Source organism: Vulpes vulpes, chromosome 1 (genome assembly GCF_048418805.1).
Source record: "Vulpes vulpes isolate BD-2025 chromosome 1, VulVul3, whole genome shotgun sequence".
NCBI lineage: Eukaryota > Metazoa > Chordata > Mammalia > Carnivora > Canidae > Vulpes > Vulpes vulpes.
The window spans coordinates 114,766,986-114,789,793 of record NC_132780.1 but is presented as its reverse complement, the minus strand read 5'-3'; the positions used below and the strand labels follow the sequence as shown (position 1 = coordinate 114,789,793).

Sequence of the window (22,808 nt, the reverse complement as noted above, 5' to 3'; positions counted from 1 at the left end):
TATATGTATCCTTCCCATCATAACTTAGATGAACAGTAGTATACTATATACAATTTTATGTATCCTGCTTTTTCCACTTAACAATATACCATGGAGATTACTCCATAACAGTTTATAGAGCTATCCCTTATTCTTTTTAAGAGTTTCATTATATATATAATATATCTCAAATATATAAATAAAATCTTTTATTTTGTGGATGTACCATAGTTTAGAAAACTAATCCCCTACGAGCGGCCTTTGGGTTATTTCTAAAAGTCTTGTTATCACAATGTAATGAAAAGCCTATGCATATATTCTTTCCATACTGTTGCCTGTGTATCTTTAGGATAGATTATGAGAATTGGTATTGCTGGGTGAAAAGAGAAATGCATATGTAGTTTTGCTATATATTGCCAAATTTCCCTCTGTTGAAGTTGTAACGTTCTACATTCCCACCAGCATTATATCACCATGCCTATCTGTCCACAGCTCCAAAGTACATTGTCAAATATTTGGCCATTGGCTGTTTAATGGGTGAGAAACGGTATTTCTGCATAGTTTAATTTGCATTTCTTTTACCATGAATGATGTATGAACATCTTCCTATATGACTAAGAGATTTTTGTGCTTCCTATGTAAACTAACTGTCCATGTCTTTAGAACAGTTTGCTGTAAGATTGTGTTTTTAACCTAGTTTGAGTCAGCTACATACCAGGGAGCTGGGCAAACCACTCTTCTAAGCATTGGGGCTGTGGAAGGAAAAACATATGAAAATCCCTGATTTCATAGAGCTTACAATCTAGTGATAAATTTGGCCCACAAATTTTGGCAATCGTCTACAATCCTTCTCCTTAGCTTAACTGTTCCCATTCAGATTCAGAATTCATAATGCTTGTGTCCATATGCCATTATAATCCAATTCTAATGACTTGCCATTTGATATACTTTTTCAGACCTTTGTCTCTGTTTCCTCAAAAAATGTGGCTTGGACTTGCTTCTTCAACTCTCTTAATTTAGATTAATTTGGGTAGTGTAATTATCGTACTGCATTTCTTAGGATCCAAATCTTGGTTTCTTTTCACTGTAGTAAGACCTACTTGCACAAGAATAGTTGGGGAATTAGAGCAGCTTACAAGCTGGGTGGTTTTGGCCAAATTGCTTCATTACTATGAGTCTACATTTCTTAATCTGTAAAAAGACGATAAAAATTTACCTGTCAGGATGGGGAGACTGAAATAAATAACATATGCTAGTTACCCAAAATTTGCTCCTAGTGAAAGTGCTCAAAAATTATTTTAAGGGGTGCCTGGATGGCTCAGTTGGTTAAGTGTCTACCTTCAGCTCATGATCCTGGGCTCCTTGGATCCAGCCCTGTATGGGACTCACTGCTCAGGGAGGAACTTGCTTCTCCCTTTCCCTCTGCCTTTTCCTTCTGTTTGTGTTCTCTCTCTCTCAAATATATAAATAAAATCTTTTAAAAATTATTTTAAAAATAATGTTTTATTAAAGAAAATGGAAGTTAAGAAGAGGAACAGATTCAAAATTTCTCCAGAAAAACACTGTGCATGAAATCTTATCCTAAAATGTTTCTCTTTGCCAGTCAGGTACAACCACTCTAGATGCACTAGAAGTGTATCATCTCCTTGTGAACACTTTCTAGGAGTTCGTGCCTTCTACGGTGAACCTGCCAATATCCAGATTCAACTCTAATCATACATCCAGTTTTTCTCACTTAATAGCAACAGTAAACTATTTGTAATTCTTTGAAAATCCCATGTAGCTTTCTATCTTCTTCTAAATGACTTTCTTTCTGTGTGCATAAAGATTTCCTTCTGTCTCCCTGAAAAAACTCATCTACTGAGATCCAGCTCAAGTATCATCTGTTGTAGAGAATTCTCCCTAATCTTTTACACTTGCTCTTTTATAATTAAACACTTCTGCTTTTTAACTTCTGGGCGTTGTGTTTGCTTCTATCACCACTCTGAAAACTTTACCTTATAATTGTATACATAGACCTTCTTTGCCTAGACCTTAAATTCTTGGAGAGAAGAGGGCATTGTTTATTATGATGTCTCTATGCTCAGTGAATACTTTGCCATGTGTAGTGCTAAAAAAAAAATGTTTATTAGCAGTTCCCACTTAGAGCTTGCCTTACAAAATTTGAATGTAATAGACAGTTGTTTATATGGTATGATTTCAACACAGCTTAGGAAAATCCTTTTTTGCTCCAAACCAGCTCCCAATGAACACATCACTACTAAACTTTATCTATTGAATGGTCCTGAAAAGCCTGTAATGAATAGTAAAATGCTTTCTTTCACAGTTGGAGGTAGATTAAATGCACATAAGAAATGACTTGAATGGGGATGCCTGGGTGGCTCAGTGGTTGAGCGTCTGACTTCAACTCAGGGCATGATCCCTGGGTCCTGGGATGGAGTTCCATATTGGGCTCCGGGCAAGGGGCCCACCTCTCCCTCTCCCTATGTCTCTTCCTCTCTCTGTGTCTCTCATGAATAAATAAATAAAATATTAAAAAAAAAGAAATGACTTGAATGTAAAAACAGGAGGGCGGTGATAGACACTTTGGATCTAAAATAGAGGTATGCCAAACAGATAGGGTGTTCAAGTCAAAAGTTCATACTGGGAAAATTGGCCTGAGAATTCTTGCCTGTCATTTATGTTTTTATTGTCAACTGCAATCCAAAAATGGCCTGAAGAATGTGAAAAAAAGTCTGATTTAACTAGGAGTCAGAAATACTACTGTGTATTCTTTTGATCATCTCATATGTCTTTTCAGAGTGCATAGGTACAGGAGCAGAAAGTCCTGGTACACCAAACAGCTTAACACAGTACCAAACGGGTAAGGACAACTACAGCTTGGGTAATGGTCATCATGTATTGATTCGACTAGAAGCATGCTTGATGATGGTATACTTTTTATGTTTAAGATCTTGAATAGTCTTACATGTATTTATAGACTATATTGTCTGAAGTAGTCTAAAAAAATATTATTTATTTTATTAAGAGTGTTCATAAATTTTTCATTCTAAAATTACTTCTGTGCTTATTTAGTGCCTTTTTCAAGAATGTGATCACTAAGCAAACCAATGGTGTGTCAAAAATTTTTCTCATTCAATTTTTGAAACATAAGTTACATTTTTCATTCAATTTTTGGAACATAAGTTTAAAAAAATAGGTCTTAGCAGATATTTGTAATTTATTGACTGTGTTTCCCACCCAGCCCTACTGTCTATGAAAGTTGCCATTGTAGTTAGATTTTTCTTTATATTTTAAGTTTTTATTTTTGTTATATACCTCACTTCATTGAAAAATAATTCCAGTGATTCTAAAATGCATTTCTGGACTTATAAGTATACTTTCTAACTGCACTCAATTATTCACTATATAGAAAAATTAGATTCCAGGTCAACTACTGGATAAAATAAGTAAAGTAGCTGTATAAACTATAAATAAAAGGATTGGAAACAATGCATCATTGGTGCTCCCCCCAGAATGGTGGGTTGAATGGTGTCCCCTCCCTAAAGAAATGTTCAACTGAAGCTTGTGAATGTGGCTGCATTTATAAAAATGGATCTTTGAAGATGTAATTAACTTAAAGCCCTTGAGATGAGATCATCCTTGATGAGAGTGGGTCCTAAATCCAATGACAAGAGTCCTGAGAAGGGAAGAGAAAAAGAGAGGACACAGGGAGAGGCAGTACGAAGATGGAGGTAGAGATTGAAATGATACATCTACAAGCCAAGGAACACCAAGGATTGCTGGCTGCCACTAAAAGGTGGAAGAAGCAAGGAAGGATTCTTCCCTAGAGCTGTTGGTAGGACCAAGCCCTGATAACACCTTGCTTTCAGACTCCTGGCTTCCAGAAATATAAGGGAATAAATTTCTGTTGTTTTATGTGACCACGTTGGTCATTACATGTTAAGGCAGCCCCAGGTGACTAATACAAAGAGAAATTAAGCTACTTTTATACTATAAATGTATTTTATTTTAAAGATTTTATTTATTTATTCATGAGATACACAGAGAGAGAGGGGCAGAGACACAGGCAGAGGGAGAAGCAGGCTCCATGCAGGAAGCCCCACATGGGACTCGATCCGGGCACTGCAGGATCACGCCCTGAGCAGAAGGCAGATGCTTAACCGCTGAGCCACCCAGGCACCCCTACAAATATATTTTAAAAAACAATTCACATTTGTCTCCGTCTGTCTCTCTCTCTCTATATATATATATACATACATTGTGAAAGTGTTAAATTCGACTTCTGATGTTAACAATGTAAAACTTTCTGAACTTTAAAGAAAATTTAAAGCTTTCATTTATTTTTTTTTTAAAGATTTTATTTATTTATTCATGAGAGACAGAGACAGAGACAGAAACACCGGCAGAGAGAGAAGCAGCCTCCCTAAAGGGAGCCCCATGTGGGTCTTGATCGCAGGACTGAAGGCAAACGCTCAACCTCTGAGCCACCCAGGTGTCTCTAAATCTTTCATTTAAAGAAATTAAAGAAAGAAATCACAGGACCGTTGATCAAAGTTGATGCCTTTGTTTTACTACTTTGATGTACATGAAGCTTCAAGCAAGATTGAATAAGAACACTTTCTATTTTCAATGAAGATACTTGATATGAAATTGGCATTCAGGGATCCCTGGGTGGCGCAGCGGTTTGGCGCCTGCCTTTGACCCAGGGCGCGATCCTGGAGACCCGGGATCGAATCCCACTTCGGGCTCCTGGTGCATGGAGCCTGCTTCTCCCTCTGCCTATGTCTCTGCCTCTCTCTCTCTCTGCGTGACTATCATAAATAAATAAAAATTAAAAAAAAAGAAATTGGCATTCTATGGTAATTAGAAGCATTAAGAAGCATTTCCAATATCATAAAAATAATTACAGGAATATTTGTGAAAATAAAGCGGTTTTTTTCTCTTCTGAAAACAATAATTTTGTACACTTAAGAGTACATTCCGACTTGTGGGTTTTATCTCCAGCATGAGAAGTCCCAGGGATAATTTACTGATATTCCCTCTCAGGGCATTCTTTGGAAGGAGGCCTCTTTTGCTCCATTATAGGAGAATTTGATATCTGGTTCTAGAGGCAGATTTTTCTATGCACCTCTACTCACTGGAATACCTTTAATAGGCAGAAGGTCTCTTTCACACTCCAGCCTTCTGGGAGATCATTGCGAAAGATGCTTGAAAACTTCATTCAAATCAGTTGTGAAGACATCAGTTAATGCCAGACCAGGTTCTTCTAACAGAATCCTGTACTATCCAGATACGGAATTAGTTATATCTGATAAGAATTAAATTGCCAATATTCCCAGACAAGATGGCTAAAAAAGAATCCACTGAGATGGTAACAGCTTAGAAGTTCAGAGCATGAACATCATTTGCTTTGTCACTAAAAGTAACAATATCTACAGGGCATATTGAGTAAAATCCAAAGGCTAGAAGAAACTCTTTAGAGCTATTGGTCAAGACTGAGTTTCTTGAACTTTCCATTGACAACAGTCTGTATCTTTAAAATAGAAGCAGTGTTCAGGGCTGCAGAGGCCAAAATGACCACAACAGAAAACCATCATGTACTAGACTAACCTTTGTCTATCATGGTGGCCCTCTCTTGGTCCCAGACATCTCTCTTAGCTAGGAAGGGGGCAGGACTTATTGCAGTTTTCTTATTCCTCTTTCTTACTTCTTATTCCTAGCCAGTCCTTTTAGGTGCCCTTAATACTTGCCACACTTCATGTAAAGTAAGGAAAAGAAGGAAAGAATGAGGGAAGAAAGGAAAGAAGGAGGGACAGGAAGGAAGGAAGGAAAGAATTACTATTTATGGTAAAAATAGAATAGGACATTTATTTCACTTGAGGGAGAACTTGGAGTGGTCAGTGGAGATTTAGTTTATTTTTAAAAGGCAAACTAAGCAAGTACCAAGTAAAATTCTGAATAGATGTTTATTATTTTTATTTCTCATTGTGGTAAATGCAAGAAATTTGAACAAACAGTACTATACGTTCAAATTAAGAGTCACTAAACTATGGCCTATGGGCAAAATCCAGCCAGCTCATTTTTATAATTAAAGTTTTATTGGAAAAAAGCTATGCCCATTTATTTTTGTATTATATATGGCTGCCATCTTGCTACAATGGCAGGATTGAATACTTTCAGTGGAAACCATATGGACTGCAAACCTTAAATGTTTATTCTTTGGTCGTTTATGGAAAAAGTTTGCAGATTTTGATTGTTCTTTTCCAGTAATCCCCAGCCCACCTTACTTATACCCTTTATTCCTTTTTTTTAGTTTTTTTTTATAATAAATTTATTTTTTATTGGTGTTCAATTTGCCAACATACAGAATAACACCCAGTGCTCATCCCGTCAAGTGCCCCCCTCAGTGCCCGTCACCCATTCATCCCCACCCCCCACCCCCCTCCCCTTCCACCACCCCTAGTTCGTTTCCCAGAGTTAGGAGTCTTTATGTTCTGTCTCCCTTTCTGATATTTCCCACACATTTCTTCTCCCTTCCCTTATATTCCCTTTCACTATTATTTATATTCCCCAAATGAATGAGAACATACACTGTTTGTCCTTCTCCGATTGACTTACTGCACTCAGCATAATACCCTCCAGTTCCATCCACATTGAAGCAAATGGTGGGTATTTGTCGTTTCTAATTGCTGAGTAATATCCCATTGTATACATAAACCACATCTTCTTTATCCATTCATCTTTTGATGGACACAGAGGCTCCTTCCACAGTCATACCCCTTATTCCTAATACAACTTAGAAACTTCCTTTTGACACTCCAAATGGAAACTACAATACCATCATCAAAACTACCCACATCCTAAATTTTCTCTCATTATAAACCCTCAGTCTTGTTTGCTGGTGAACAAAGGAAGAAACTGTCAGACCTTAGACTTCTGAGAAGCTGGGAGAGGTCTGGAAAGGCTGTTATATTGTTTTTAATGGAGGTTTAAATTCTAGAATATCTAAGTTATAGCTTGATTTCAGTAAGCCCTCTGAGGTCAATTCTGACTTCTTATCTGTTTCTGGAGTAGATTCTTGAGTCCAATAGGAGCTAAATTTAATTGTTATCACATCATTCTTTGCCTTCCTTCCAGGCCACGTCAGTAAAACTTAGTTGCCTCAAAAAGCCTAATTATTTTAGAGGCTTGAACACCGCTTATTTCTAAGACCTTTAGTGAATTTCTTTATTTTTTAATGTGGTAGAATTGGGTACATAATTAGAATGAGAGCAAGAGGTATATTTTTATAAGAAGAGGGCCATAAAAAAAAAAAAAAAAAGAAGAGGGCTCATAAAATGCTTATTAAATAGTGATCTTATAAACCCAGAGGAAGAACTTTGTTAGGTTCTTAAATCAGAGAAGCATTAGTTTTTCATTGTTGTTTTTAAAAAACAGTACTTAAATGGGAATTTCTCAGAAATCAAGTTCGAAGTTGATTAGAACTATTTTGATTGTCAGTAACTCTACAGAATGCAAGGGAAGGAATACATGTGGATCTCAGGCGCTATACAGATTTAGAAACTTGAGCTAGGTGAATAATGTCCTTTTTCTTCTTTGTTTCTGTGACATTCTTCAGAAGGTAATTAGATTAGCCAGGCTTCCTAAAAGAAACAGAACAAGAGATCTATTGGTCTACCTACCTACCTACCTACCTACTTATCTGTGTAACTAGAGAAAGATTTATTTTAAAGAATTGGCTCACATAATGGTGGAGGCTTGGTGAATAGAAAATATGCACAGTGGGCCAGTAGCCTGGAGACCCAGGAAGAGTTGCAGTCTGAATCTGAAGGCAGTATTTTGGGAGAATTCCCTTTTCGAGAAGGTCAATCTTTTTCTATTGAGGTCTTCAAGTGATTGGATAAGGCCCACCCACATTCTAGAGGGTAATTTGTTTTACTCAAAGTCTACTGATTTAAATGTAAATCTCATCTAAAAAATACTTTCACAGATGCATCTAGAATAATGTTTAAATACTCAAGGTGCCATGGCCTAGCCAACTTTAAGTTGACACATAGCATTAGCCATCACGGTAGGAAAAATGAGAGGGGCGATGTTGGGGGGAGGCTAATCTTCTCAATATGGTTCCAAAATACTTGAGAAAGTACTCTGATTTGGCAGCTGGGTGAGGTACCCACCACTGACTCAAGCAACTTTAATCTTGGGGTCAATTTGAAAAGCCAATACAAAGACATGTAAGTTTGTCTTCAGGTGGTGAGAGATTTCTGAAGGGTGTCCGAGTGGAGGGGATCACCCCTGTGTTACAGAATCATGTACACAGCTGCAAGGTAAGGTATGAACTGAGAAGAAGAGAGGTTTGAGACGGAGAAGATGTTAGGAGCCTTCTGGAGTAATGCAGAAAGTACTATACTGGAAAAGTACTATACTCAGCTCAGCTCAAGTGAGCCACCAATGATGGACCAATCCACTGTGACTAGGGAAGTGACGGAGTCAGGTTACCTTGTAGGAAATTGCTGTCAAGTAAAAAACATGGTGTCCCATAAATGGCATCGCTGACTAAGAGTTTCTATGTAATTTTCAAGTGTTAACATGTATTTCCACTTACTGATGGAAAAACTTCTAATTTCTGCCTTGCAAAACTTTTTGTTAAATTTATTTATATTTAACTTATTTTCTATCATGGTGTCTATAAGTTTTGGGGATATATAGTACCTTGCACTCCATTTAGGCATCAAAGATTGATTTCTTTTACTTTCTTCTGAATATTTTCTAGCTTCAACAAATATTTTACCTGTGGAAAGAAAGCAGAAAAGCATCACACCTCCTGTGGAAGGTAATATGCTTTTTAATTTTTTTCTAGAGGCCAGTACTAAAGGGAGGAAGTGTTCAACATCCTTAGAAACATAGTTGACAGTCTGGTCAGGGGGACAATTTTGAGCCAGTTGAAGAGCATGGTGATCTGAACGCAACGGGGTGAGGGACCATGTATGACCCTGATCCTCCTCTCCTAAAGCAGTTCAATTCCCTGTGAAGATTATGGAGCTCTCTCTATCAGGCACTGTGCTAAGAAAGATGAGCAAGATGAACTAGACTGCCAGAGCATCCTAAGGGGGCTCAGTTTTATGGGGGAACCTATGAAATAAAGGAGATAAGCCCTCCTCTTAAGAGCCCTCCTTACCTCCTATCAAGGAGATATGCCCTGGGAATGTAGAGGAGAGAGAATGAGGACCCAGGCTCTGGAAAGGCTTCACAGATGATGCAGCATGTGAATTGACTCTTAAAGGAAGAGGAGTGTTTTCACAGAGAGAGAGAGAGAGTGCTGTGTAGGCCATCCCAGACTGCAAGAACCATTGAGGAAAGACCTAGATATGAAGCTGTGCTTGGTGTTTTCTTTCTGAGGTGTGGGGCAACAGAGAGGTGATAAGATTGCAAAGGTGAGTCAATTAGAAAGGCCAGTACAAAGACATGTAAGTTTGTCCTCAGGCAGTGAGAGATCTCTGAAGGGTGTCCTAGTGGAGGGGATCACCCTTGTGTTACAGAATCATGTACGTGGCTACAAGATAGGCTATGAACTGAGGAGAAGAGAGTTTTGAGACACAGATGTTAGGAGGCTTCTGGAGTAATGCAGGTATATGGCGATGGGGTCTTAAACCAGGGTGTGGCAGTGAGAACAGAAAGGAAAAGGGATTTGTCTGTGTGCAGAAGGCTGGAGGAGACTGGAAGAGAGTCATAGACACAGGCTGCAGAAACACTGGGACATGCCTGCTGGTTCTGGAGCAAATATGAGAATCTACCTGCTACCCTTCTGTGAAGCTGGAGGTGAAATCACCATAGTGGATCACAGGGGAGTGGAGATTTATTGTTAGACAGGTACCAACCCATTGAGTGTGGGGGAGTGACTGGTAATTGGTGAATTGTCACAACAAGTATGAACAGAGAAAGAGGATTAGGAAAGGATGAATAATACCAATCCCATAAGAAGTTTCCTATCAGGTGAAGAGGGCACTGCTGGAAGGTCATAAGAATGGAACAAAGTGAAAGAACAGAGACTATCATGGTGCTAGGGATCCTCACCATTGTCGCACTTCTCTGGAGATTGCACCCCTATTAAAATGCACATATTTATTGGTTACCTAGTAGTTTCCTTTAAAAGAATAGAGTCACACCTTGAGGATAAATAGTAGTCAAAATCAAAGCCTTAGACTGTTCACAAGCTGAAGGGCAACTACCCAGAACACAAAGAGCCCTCACAACATGCTGCTCACCACCCTCTCCCTTTCTGGTTTCTGGTTGGAGCCCAGTTGAAGAGCATGCTGATCTGAACGCAGCGGGATGAGGGACCATGCATGACCCTGACCCTCCTCTCCTAAAGCAGTTCAATTCCGTGTGAAGATTATGGAGCTCTCTCTATCAGGCACTGTGCTAAGCTTCATGGGGAAGTCATAAACATGCTGCTCACCACCCTCTCTCTTTCTGGTTGCATCTTCAGCGTCCTGCCCTTGGGCACATGTATGCTCGCCCACACCCACCTCTAGCTCCTCTCCAAGCCATGGTGTTGCTGCTCACTTCTAAGCCTTGGCCAAGTTGCAGGTTCCCCGAGCATGGGGTGTGGAGCCACGTGCATGGTGGAAGGAGCATGAATTTAACTGGCCCTCAGATCTACTCTAAACAAACCACCCCCTGCTTCCTGTAGTTATGGGATCTTGATTTGGCTTTGAAATGCAAGGGCTTGAGTCCATAATACAAAAGGCAAATACAAGATACCAAAAGAGGAGAGGAGAGATCTCAAATGCGGAGTTTAGCACAAAAACTTCACCCACATAAGAACTTTGCCCCGCCACAGCAGGTTCCACTCATGTTAAAATGATGAGCTCCCTGCCACTCACCTGGGTACAGCAGGTATGTGATATGTGATGCTCCTAATGTATTCCCAAGCCCCCCCCCCCCCCCCCCCCAGTCATGGATGCATTATGTGTGTTTATGGGAGAGCTGGAGTTTCTATACTGGAGAATACTTGCAGGCTGCAGGGCGGAAGTTTTACTTTAAAGATAGACAAAAGCAGTGAACTTCTTCATTTAATTCTCATAATTTGGTAGAACATACAGAAATGAAATCTGTGAGCAGAGTTCCCAGTGGGACTGTGTGGCAGTGTGCGTGTGACTCAGTAGGAAGGAAGGAAGGATGATCTGCTGATTTTGTCTTTGGGATTCTCCAAATAAACAATAACTTAAGAAAGTTCAGCTTGCTCAACCTGAATGCCATCTCACCCTTTTTTTTTATGTTTATCTGAAATGGCAACGTTAGGGATAGGCATTTTGTTCTGATATTACTGATCTGTTCTTTCAAATCAAAACTTAGGAGGAGAAAACCACATCAGCAATTTTCCATTTTCTATTTCGAGAAGACCAAAAGATTAGATTTGGATGACTTTGTCCTTTAATTTATATTGTTTCCTTTTTGTTTTATACCAAACTTCTGAATTAATTTTAAGCCCTTTAAATATTTCTTGCACATATAGTAAATATACTTTATCTAATAACACAAATGTAGGAGAGAAATGGGTTCATCTCTGGATTAGCATAATGTATTCTATACATTATGTGCATTTTTATTTTTTACCTAAGTCTAACATTTTTGGAATAAGATCACCAGGAAAGTCATGTGTAATATGTTGTGGAAAATGTGCACACGAAGTTGTTCACCACGCTTCTGTTTTCTCCTTCTCTTTGTGTGTGTGTCCAGCCAACACTTCTCTGTCTGTATTTGTGGATACAAGGGTTGTGCTCCATTGCCCTAATGCCACCTCGGATGCTGTGATAGTAACATGGGCAGTAACCTTCAGAGACCAGACTTCCTGCAGCAGAGACTACAGGACAGATAACAACAAGACCAGTGAAAAAACTTGTACAGACGAGAGAATATCCTGGGACTTCAGACCTGATCAGAACTTTGCCCTTCAGATTAATCCCGTGGCCATCACTCATGAAGGATATTACAAGTGTGAAGTGGTCACACCTGATGGGAATTTCGGTCATGGGCATCACCTCCGAGTGTTAGGTAAGGAGCCTCGCGTACTGTGGTGTGCCAGAGAACCAGATCTGAGACTGAACCAAAGGTCTCTCTCTAGTCCATATCGCATGTGTTGAGCCTGAAACATTTTCCCCTGCATCTCTGCAGTGCCCCCTAAGGTGGCCCTGTCTCTAGGCGAGAATGGAACTGCCGTGTGCTGGGCGGTTGCAGGGAGTCCAGCTGCACAGATCTCCTGGACCCCAACGGGAGATTGTCACACTGTGGAAGAACGACTGGGCAATGACACAGTGACCGTGCAGAGTACATGCCACTGGGAGGACCGCCAGGTGTCTGAGGTGTCCTGCTTTGTCTCCCATGTGACTGGCAACAAGAGTCTGTCCATTGAGATAAATCCAGGTTAGTGATTCGAGGTTTTGCGTGATATCTTCATTTTCTCAGAGAAGTTATAGAACGAAAATGGAGGATGTGGAGCATTTCACTCAAGGATGATGTCCCCATCCTCTTTTTTATGTCCTTCTCCTCCATCATTAAGAGTTATGTCCAGAAGAAGAACACAGAAAATTGTTTTTAAGAAGCCATATTTTAGAATGAAGTTTATTTAATTAATTAAAATAAAAAGAATTTCCACTGTATACAAGTAGTCAGTTGGCTTGAGTAGTTTACTTTTTAATTAATGCTTATGGTTTTAGGAGAGGATGAATTGTATTTTTAAATAAATGTTTGTTTATAAGAAGGATCGTGTCACTCATTAAGTTTCTTCACAATTTTTTAGTTTGGTGGGATTTTCTTCCCCAGGTTCTGCCTAGAATTTCTTAGGTATACTATAATAATCTCAATCATTGATTTAACCTTTACTTTTTATTTTCCTAAATATATATGTACTTAATGTTAATTATCACTAAGCTCACTGAGAAGATTAGAAAACCCATCTTAATACTACTGTCCACATGATCAAATTTTTTGGGTAATCCATCAGTTCTATCTTTTTTTTTCTTAAAGATATCCTGTATGAAGTTTTACATACTCTTGTTCTAACCTGGCCTAGTTAATCACTAACCTGTGGCACAACCAGCACAATCAGCACAACCAGAGTGTCCTGGACACTCTCTTTCCACAGTGCTCTGTATTCCAGACTTTTGCTAGTTTTAATCTCTGTGTTTTATGTATGAGGCTTTCCTTTCCTCTCTGGTAATCCTTGGCTATCCATTCATTTCAAAGTGAGACTTCAAAAATTACCTGATCTGGAGCTATGTTATCTGTGGGTGATGCTATCAACTAGTTAGCTTCAATAGGCCAAAAGGAGGTAAATGAAAAAAAAATTAAATATGGATTCTTTGGTTATCTGAAGGTCTTTTCTCTGGACTGTTTAGGTTCTGCAGAAAATTATTCTCCAGTCTATTGTCTTAGAGGGATAACCCTGACTATTGGTGTGATGGGAGCAGGGAATAAGAGTGGAGCATGTGTGTCTGTGTGTGTGTGTGTGTGTGTGTGTGTGAGAGAGAGATCGAGAGAGAGAGAGAGAGAGAGACTGTAGAACTCAGACTTTTCTTTAATATCTCCTCTCTCCTGGTACTCCTTCTCCACCTTCTACTATGTCTGGATCCTTGACTCTGAATCTCTTCAGGTCATCTTTTCTGGGGCCAAACTTCTTGTTTCTGCTGTTTGAGGGAGGTATGGTGGCCTGGCTGCACAGGGTGGACTTGGCAGCCTGTCTCTTCTCAGTACAGACCTTCAAAGAAGCTTCCAACTTTTAGCTCACACCTCACCCCCCACACACTTGTCCCTTTTTATTAGACTTAGCCCTTCCTATTCCAGTGTCTTCTTGGTGTTCTATGGATATTAAGATTCTTACTTATTCCACCCTAAATTATTTGTCTTCTTCTGTACATTTTTCACCTAAAAACAAGTCGAAATTATTCATCTCCTCATCTTCATCCATGTTCATTTTCTATATTTAAAAATTCTACTTAAAAAATTTTCCTACTGATAATTAAGGTTTAAGAAGAAAGAAGAGAAAACCCACGTCTTGAAACATTTTCCAATATCCATTGTTAAATTGATTTTTAAAAACATTTTAGCAGTATTTACTGAGGAGAATAATTGTGCCCTGTGTATGCATGCAATCTTACCCCTGCTATTGTGATGTGATGTTATGTTTATGAACTCTCAGAATCGAAAGGACTGTCTCATCCACTGCCAGTTAGTCATTAGATCTCCTCCCTGTCACCTTGCAGGAGGGATCCTCAGCTTCTGTAGCTATACTTCCAATGAAAGGGTATGTATTCTTTTAAGGAGAGGGTTTCAAAACAATGCTATTGCTTTTGGCTGTAAATTTTTTTTCTTTTTCAAATAAAAGACAGAGAAATGCAATGTTTAAAAACAGTTTTAGATAGATAGATATCTCCAATATTTTACTTTTTAGTTATATTACATATTTTAAATAGATTGTAGTTTTTAGAGCAGTTTTAGGTTCTCAGCAAAATTGAGTAGAAATTACAGAGTTTTCATAAACCCCTGCCCCAACACATGCACAGTCTCCCCTCTCTGTCCATCTCCAACACCCTGATACATTTGTGAGAACTGATGAGCCTACATTAACACAACATTATCACTCATAAAACATAGCTTAATTAGGGTTCACTCTAGGTGTTTAGCCTACGCGTTTTAGCAAGTGTAGAAGTGGCACATATCCACCATGGTAGTTTCATAGAGAGTAGTTTCACTGTCCTAAAGGTCCTCTCTGCTCCAGCTACTCATCCCTCCCTCCACCCTAGCCTCCAGTAACCCCTGATCTTTTCATTGTCTCCATAGTTTTGCCTTTTCCAGAATGTCATATACGTGGAATCATACAGGATGTAGCATTGTTAAATTGGTTTCTTTCACTGAGTAATATGCATTTAAATTTCCTCCATGTCTTTTTATGGCTTGATAGCTCATTTCTTTTTAGTGCTAAATAATGTTCCATCATCTGGATGTGCCACAATTAAACCATACATTTTTGTGTCTATATTTACAGGTTACAAATCACCACTAAATTGGAATATTCTATATATCATCCTCTCTGTTTTGATTTTATTCATCATCATCATAGGTTGCGTTTTGCTGTTCAAAATCTGTGGCTGCAGGTATTAACTGATGCTTTTTCTTCTTCAGTTTTATTGGGCTAGAGGGGGTCAGATATATGGAATGATGGGGTAAAATTAATATGTTAACACCAATTCTCCCGTAATCAAGAAGGGTGTCCTAAAGGTGTTAGCTTTGGAATACTCTAAATGACAAGAGACATTTGCTTGGTTACTTGGATGTGTGAGCAGGGATATAGGCCATTTAGGACAAGATCTTGGGAGAGACAGTGTATGTTTTTCTGTATTTGAGAAAAGAATTACAATAATTCATTTTGTACCAAAAAGATGTGTCACATATATTCCAAAATCAGGCTTCTGTTGCATAATTCCACTCCTTTTACCAAATAAAGAATTATTTCATTTAGGTGTATTAACTACAGGCAGCATTCTTATTTCTGATAATTCCATTCTATTTTATTAATGGCTTCTATAAAAAATAAACCACACTTGTCAATAGTATACTGTTTTGTTTTCCCATTTTTAATTAAATAATGATATTTTCTGCATTCACTTCAGCTTATTTTTATTTTTGCAGAAAATGCAAATTAGGAAGAAAAGAAGCCACTACAGTTGTTGAGGAGGTAAGATAACATTAAAAAGTTTGCAAACTTTTAAGCCACAAAATCGAATATAGCTGTATAATCGTACATTGCATCAATATTAGTATTTTAGTTAAAAGCAAAAAATCGAATTTCAATATGCTAACAGTCAAGTGTACTTAGTTTGTTAATTACCTACCATGTACTATTTATACACATTCTGAACAATATTTTCATTTCAAGAATTGTTTCCTAAAAAACACATAATGTTTGCCAAATTTGGAATGTAATGTTTAGAGAAACTGAATTGATCTTTACTCCCCCATGAAACCATCTCCAATTGTTTCCTTTCCGTTTCTCCATACCATCATTTCCCTTCTACCTGAGCTAAATCTTCTCCTGCTCGATAATCTCATAACTAGTAGCTTATGAAGTCTTTGATCCTCTCCTTTGAAATACCTCTTCTATTACTTTATTCTACATTCCTACTATCAAGCAAACTTTGTAATCTCACACTGAGACTTAGATAAGCAATACATTTTTTGACAAAATAATAGAAAAAAGTCTTTCTTTTTTCTATTATATCCATGTAAGCACAGAGACACAAATATAAGCATTCTTGGTAGATACTAAATCTGTGGGCATCTGTTAGATCAACATAGGTAGTTGATGATTCATGGCTGTTTAAAATTGATTTTGACTTTGAATTCTTTCTTAGGATGAAATGCAGCCCTATGCCAGCTACACAGAAAAGAACAATCCACTCTACGATACTGTGAGCAAGGGATGAGGTCTCAGGTGTTACAAAGTGAAGTTGAGGGCTGTGTGTCTCCATATTTCATAAATTACTGGAATCTAGCAGCAGGACAAATGAATTAAGATATAGCACAGCTACTATTATGTTTTTCTTAGAGTTCTGGCAAGGAAAACCCATTTTGAGATTAGCTTTTCAAAGATACTGAGAAGACATTTAAAGGTTTGAATTCATATCCTTATACAATTGAAATTTTTAGAATGTTAGCTGATATTAGCTATTTCTCTGAAGAACTGATATTGATACAAAGAAAGTAAATGCTCATGATAAAGCTCAAATTGTTCAGTATGGTAGATAATGAAAATTGAGTTTCCTCAAGAAGGAAATCTGCAGAAGGAACAATCAACATCTTTTATGTATTCATCCAGAAAATTTTATGTACATATATATCTGTACACCCAAGGTATGTGTGTACATTTATGTCTATTTACATATCATACCTATCTCCTTGTTAAGACAAAGATGGGAATATATCATGATGCTCCTCTGTAGTTATAGAAAGCTAATAATATAATAGGTCTTGGAGACCTTTTATATCAATACAAGCAGAGCTACCTCATTCTTTTTAATGGTTGTAAAATTCCATTATATGGCTATATCATAATTTAATTAACCATAGCCCTAGTGATAAAAATTTAGGTTGTTTTAAGTTTTTTGTTTGTTTGTTTTGGTATTATAAACAATACCATATAGAATGTTACTTGTGGATATGTCTCTTTGTATTTGTTTAAGTATATTTATAGAATAACTTCCCTGAGTGGAACTTCAGGTCAAAAGGGTTTGTGCATTTTTTTATTGATGGATATGTCAGATTGAACCAATTTTCATTCTGTCAACTGTGTTTGAATGTGCCTTTCCATATACTATTATTTTAATATCTGCAAGATTCCCACTTCTTGTTTTTAACCAACAAGTTAACAAATATGGTTTAAGGCTATAATAAAAATTACACTATTTGACAAAACTCGATTTATGTTTTTCTTTCATGTTTATGAGAAAGAACAGGAATAAGAGAGAAGGAACACATGTGTGGGATTACTTTCTGAACTCATCATTAGCTAACGCCTAAAAGTTTTTTCAGATTTGATAAATTGAAATTTTGTATTTTTATGATGTACATTTTATTGTGAGGTATTTAACAAATATGTTCATTGACTATATAAGAACTTATATACTATGAAGAATATATTATGAAGGACTTCAGTATCCAAAAAGTATGATCTGTGTGCTAAGAGAATGCCCAAGGGATGACATGACCCTTTGCTTTAATTTTTTCTGTGGAATACACTATTAAGAATGTGTATACAAATTATTTTTAATATTATGAAAAAATGTATTTTATTTATGAAAACTTGTGAAAAAAACCAGTCTGCTTCTCCATCCATGAAAAACATTAAATTTTTTATCATGGTGGAAATTAAATCAAAATCCATTCATTTTTCAACTATGCCATGTGAAACATTTAAGACAGCTCTTACATCACTGTCATCTTCCTTCCAGGTGATTTGGCTACACTAGGCTTTATTGTTAAAAAGATTCTTGGTTTCTTTTGGGGGTAAAACTAATTGAATGACATGTAGCACATGATTTTGACCAAAGCATTTTGACACCATTTGACTATGCCCCCAAAACAGTCCATTTGGTTTCCCCATATAAATGTTACTAAGCAGTGCATATAATAGATATCAGACACTGTCCTTGACATTTTCTAAATTCTTCATCCACCTCTGAGTGAGTTAATTTGGTTCAAAAAATCTAAATATTACTGAAAGACAAAAAAAGCAAAATTGTGTTTACATCTTAACTTGATAATATATGTCAAAATAACCTGGTAAATGACACTTTAAATACTTCAAGATAGTTTATAAATGCTAAATTATGATGTACAGGAAACAAGTATACTAAAATCTTCCACTACAGGGGTGCTAAATATGGTTGAACAGGTGAATCATGTGGGGAAATAAAAAACTATATAGATTGCCTTCATGTCGCCTTGAAAGCTATGCTAATAACATAGCTAATAAGCTTCAGAGACAAGGCTTCCTTCATTAGAGCCACAGGACATATAACAATGAGGCCAATTCCTTTAGGTCCAAAGTTAGCTTGTATATTTGAATATTTTCCAATGTTTTGAGGGAGGCTTGTATTGCGATGTATTTCCCTCATAGGACCACTTGCTGTATCCCAAAAAGTTTGAACGGTTATATTTTCATTTTCATTAGTTTCCATGAATCTTTTTAATTCTTCTCTAATTTCCTGGTTGATCCATTCATCTTTTAGTAGGATGCTCTTTAACCTCCATGTGTTTGAGTTTCTTCCAAATTTCTTCTTGTGATTGAGTTCTAGTTTCAAAGCATTGTGGTCTGAAAATATGCAGGGGACAATCCCAATCTTTTGGTATCAGTTGGGACCTGATTTGTGACTCAGTATGTGGTGTATTCTGGAGAAAGTTCCATGTGCACTCGAGAAGTATGTTGCATTTGGATGGAATGTTCTGTAACATTCCAGAAATTTATTTGGTCCAGTGCCCTTGTTTCTTTGGTGATGTTCTGCTTAGAACATCTGTCATTTGCAGAAAGTGCCACATTGAAGTCTCCCAGTATTAGTGTATTATTATCTAAGTATCTCTTTACTTTGGTTATTAATTGATTGATATACTTGGCAGCTCCCACATTAGGGGCATTACTATTCATAATTAATAGGTTTTCTTGTTGGATAGATTCATTAAGTATGATATAGTATCCCTCTTTATCTCTTATTACAGTCTTTGGTATAATCTCTAATTTATCTGATTTGAGGATTGCCACCCCAGCTTTCTTTTGAGGATCATTTGAGTGGTAAATGGTTCTCCACCCCTTCATTTTCAGGCTGGAAGTGTCCTTACGTCTAAAATGAGTCTCTTGTAGACAGCATATAGATGGGTCTTGCTATTTTATCCAGTCTGATATCCTGGGTCTTTGATGGGGTCATTTAGCCCATTCACATTCAGAGTAGCTATTGAAAGATGTGAATTTAGTGTCATCATATTACCTATACAGTCCCGTTTTTGTGGATCATTTCTTTGGGCTTCCTCTTTCTTTTACAGGGTCCCCCTTAATATTTCTTGCAGAGCTGGTATTGTGGTCACATATTCTTTCAGTTTCTGTCTATCCTGGAAGCTCTTTATCTCTCCTTCTATTCTGAATGACAGCATTTCTGGATAAAGTATTCCTGGCTGTGTGTTTTTCTCATTTAGTACCCTGAATATGTCCTGCCAGCCCTTTCTGACCTTCCAGGTCTCTGTGGAGAGGTCTGCTGTTAATCTGATATTTCTCCCCATATAAGTTAAGACTCTCTTGTCTCAAGCTGCTTTAAGAATTTTCTCTTTGGGCAGCCCAGGTGGCTCAGTGGTTTAGCGCTGCCTTCAGCCGGGAGTGTGATCATGGAGACCTGGGATCAAGTCCCATGTCCGGTTTCCTGCTTGGAGCCTGCTTCTCCCTCTGCCTGTGTCTCAGCCTCTCTTTCTCTCTCTCATGAATAAATAGATAAAATCTTTAAAAAAAGAAATTTCTCTTTATCTTTGAAATTTGCAAGTTTCACTATTAAATGTTGAGGTGCTGAATGGTTTTTATTGATTTTCAGGGGGTCCTCTCTATCTCTTGGATCTGAATACCTGTTTCCTTCCCAGATTAGGGAAGTTTTCAGCTATGATTTGTTCAAATATACTTTGTGGTCCTCTCTCTCTCTTAGCCTCTTCTGGAATCTCAATTAGACATATATTCTTTCTTCTCAAGCTATCATTTATTTCCCTAAACCTTTCCTTGTGGGCTCTTAATTGTTTTTCTCTTTTTTCCTCAGCTTCCTTCCTTTCCATCAACTTGTCTTCTATATCTTCTACTCTTTCTTCGACCTCATTAACCCTAGCAGTTAGAGCATCCAGTTTGGATTGCATCTCAGTTAAAGTATTTTTAATTTCAGCCTGATTAGATCTCAATTATGCAGTAAGAGTCTCTAGAGTCCTTTATCCCTTTTTTCCAGAGCCACCAGTAACTTTATAATTGTACTTCTGAATTGAATTATAATTGTACTTTATAATTGTACTTCTGAATTGAATTGTACTTCTGATATTGTATTTAAATCCACGTTTAGTAACTCTGTGGCAAAGAATATTGCTTCTGGTTCTTTCTTTTGTGGTGAGTTCTTCCTTCTAGTTATTTTGTCCAGTGCAGGGTGTCTGTATGAGTGGACTGAGTTAAAAATATCAACTGCAACCTAAGTAAAATACACCCTAGATGATTCCAAAGAAGTCAGAGACCAGAAAATAAAAGAAAAAGAACAGAACAAAATAAAACAAGAAGACCATTAAAGTGAAAAACAAATTTTAAAACAAAATAGTAAAAATAAGAAACCAAAAACAAAGAAGAAGGAAAAGAAAAAAGAAAGAAAAAGGGGGGGGGGGAAGGATGGTGGTGGTGAGGAAGTAGTGGTGGAGAGATAATAAAATCTCCATGAGGGGACCTAAAGGGTGAGTCTCTTAGCTCTTTTTTTTTTTAAGATTTTATTTATTTATTCATGACACACACACACACACACCCACACACACGGGGTGGGGGGAAACATAGGCATAGGGAGAAGCAGGCTCCATGCAGGGAGTCTGATGTGGGACTCAATCCTGGGATTCCAGGATCATGCCCTGAGCCAAAGGCAGTTTCTAAACCGCTGAGCCACCCAGGGATCCCGAGCCTCTTAGTTCTGAGTGTATTTTGTTCTGTATGTTAGAAGATACTCAATTCCAAATTTATATAAATCAGCAAAACTTATATAAAGACCCAGCGTTGACCAAAAAAACATAAACATGATAAAAGTGGGGGCAGAATGGGAAGGAAGAGAGAATAGTCTCACAGAATGAACCAACACAATGTTCTACTTGGTTCTGGTTGTATGCTGGTCGTATTTTAGAAGGTACTAACTTCCACCATTGTAAAACAAAATGAGACAGAAAAAAGAAAAATCAAAAACCCATATCTTGTATATATACCAAAATTAAATTGAATACATTGAAGGGAAACCAAAAGTGAAAAATATATCCAAGACATGTAATTGTAGAAATATGAAAGTCAAAAAGGAAGAAGCTTAAAAATAAAGATTTGGTAAAATATTGTAGTTAAGGTGGGAAAAGAGAAAAAATATTGGAAAATTTTAACCTGATATAAAAACAAGTCATAATGAAATAAAAAGGAAAAAAAAAAAAAAAAAAGACCCTTTAGTTCTATATACTATTTTCCCTCAGTCCTGGAGCTTTCCAGTGCTGCTTGTTCAGTAAACTTGCTTTTCATTTGTTCTTCTGGCAATTGTTGTGGGGGAGGGGTCTGTTGCACCTGATTCTCAGGTGTCTGTGCCTGGGTGGAGATGCCCCATCCCTTGCCAGGTTTTGTTCCCTAGTGGTCCTGCCTCTCCCAGGTGCAAAGTAAAAAGAAGAGAAAAAAATACCCATGGCCAGATTTCTAGCTCTGGAGTCAGCTCGCTGCGAATCACTGACTGCAGTCTCCCAGTCCACACTGGCCCAGATGCTCCTGGGCACAGGCTTGGGTGCACTGATCTGTTGAGTTTGGGGGTGCTCAGCGGCAGGAGAGTCCTCACTGTCCTGTGCCCTCCCTGCTTCTGCTTGTCCCCAGGGGGAAATGGAGGATCCCCGGCTTTGTCTTCTTTGGTGCCCTCGGGTCCAGGGGCCTGTGCCACCGGACCCATGCTCCGGGGCTCTCCTTTTCCAAAGGGAACACATGAGAGCCGCATCCATCCATTGTGGGACTCAAGGGTAAAGGGAACTCTGGAGCTGGCCCCAGAACTGGCTGGCTTCTCCCAAATGCCCCGGAGGGCTGCACGCGTCACCCCTTTACTGAGGTTGGACCCTGGTTTGCGGTGAGCTTTCTCCTGGGTGCCCCTCTTTTTATGGTGATTCCAGGAATCTTGATGTTTCACTGCCCTTCCTCTGATTCTGCCCTATTTCCCTACTAAACACTTTTCCGTCAGGGAAAACTCAGGTGTGGATTTTTAAAGATTCCCTTTGCCCAAGGCTGGGCTTTCCTGCCCTGGAGGCTTTCGCCCGGGCTTGTCAAGGTTCCTCTCCCCCACTTGATTTATTTTTTTAAAATTTTTTTTTTTGCCTTCCTACCTTGTTAGAAGTGAAAACTTTTCTCTCTGTAGCATTCCAGCTGTTCTTTCTTTACATCTCAGGTTAAATTCGTAGGTGTTCAGAATGTTTTGAAAGTTATCTAGGTAAGTTGGTGGGACCAAAATAGTTGAGGACCCTACTCCTCCACCATCTTGCCTCCACTCCTC

At 38.1% G+C, this 22,808-nt stretch overlaps 1 protein-coding gene across 3 annotated transcripts in view; it reads left to right on the top strand.

Moving 5' to 3' along the window:
- LOC112913430 (cell surface glycoprotein CD200 receptor 1-like) overlaps positions 1-17,454 on the top strand; it is a 37,401-nt gene extending 19,947 nt beyond the window's left edge. For 2 of the 3 annotated variants that reach the window (XM_025990046.2, XM_072723063.1), the window contains 7 exons: positions 2,780-2,842; positions 8,756-8,815; positions 11,725-12,039; positions 12,160-12,408; positions 15,029-15,137; positions 15,673-15,718; positions 16,395-17,454. In XM_025990046.2, coding sequence (XP_025845831.2) covers positions 2,780-2,842; positions 8,756-8,815; positions 11,725-12,039; positions 12,160-12,408; positions 15,029-15,137; positions 15,673-15,718; positions 16,395-16,466 — 914 coding nt within the window. In that variant the 3' untranslated portion in view covers positions 16,467-17,454. The remainder of the gene's footprint in view (positions 1-2,779; positions 2,843-8,755; positions 8,816-11,724; positions 12,040-12,159; positions 12,409-15,028; positions 15,138-15,672; positions 15,719-16,394) is intronic. The other variant, XM_072723073.1, reaches the window with a different exon arrangement.
- The last annotated feature ends 5,354 nt before the right edge of the window (positions 17,455-22,808 follow it).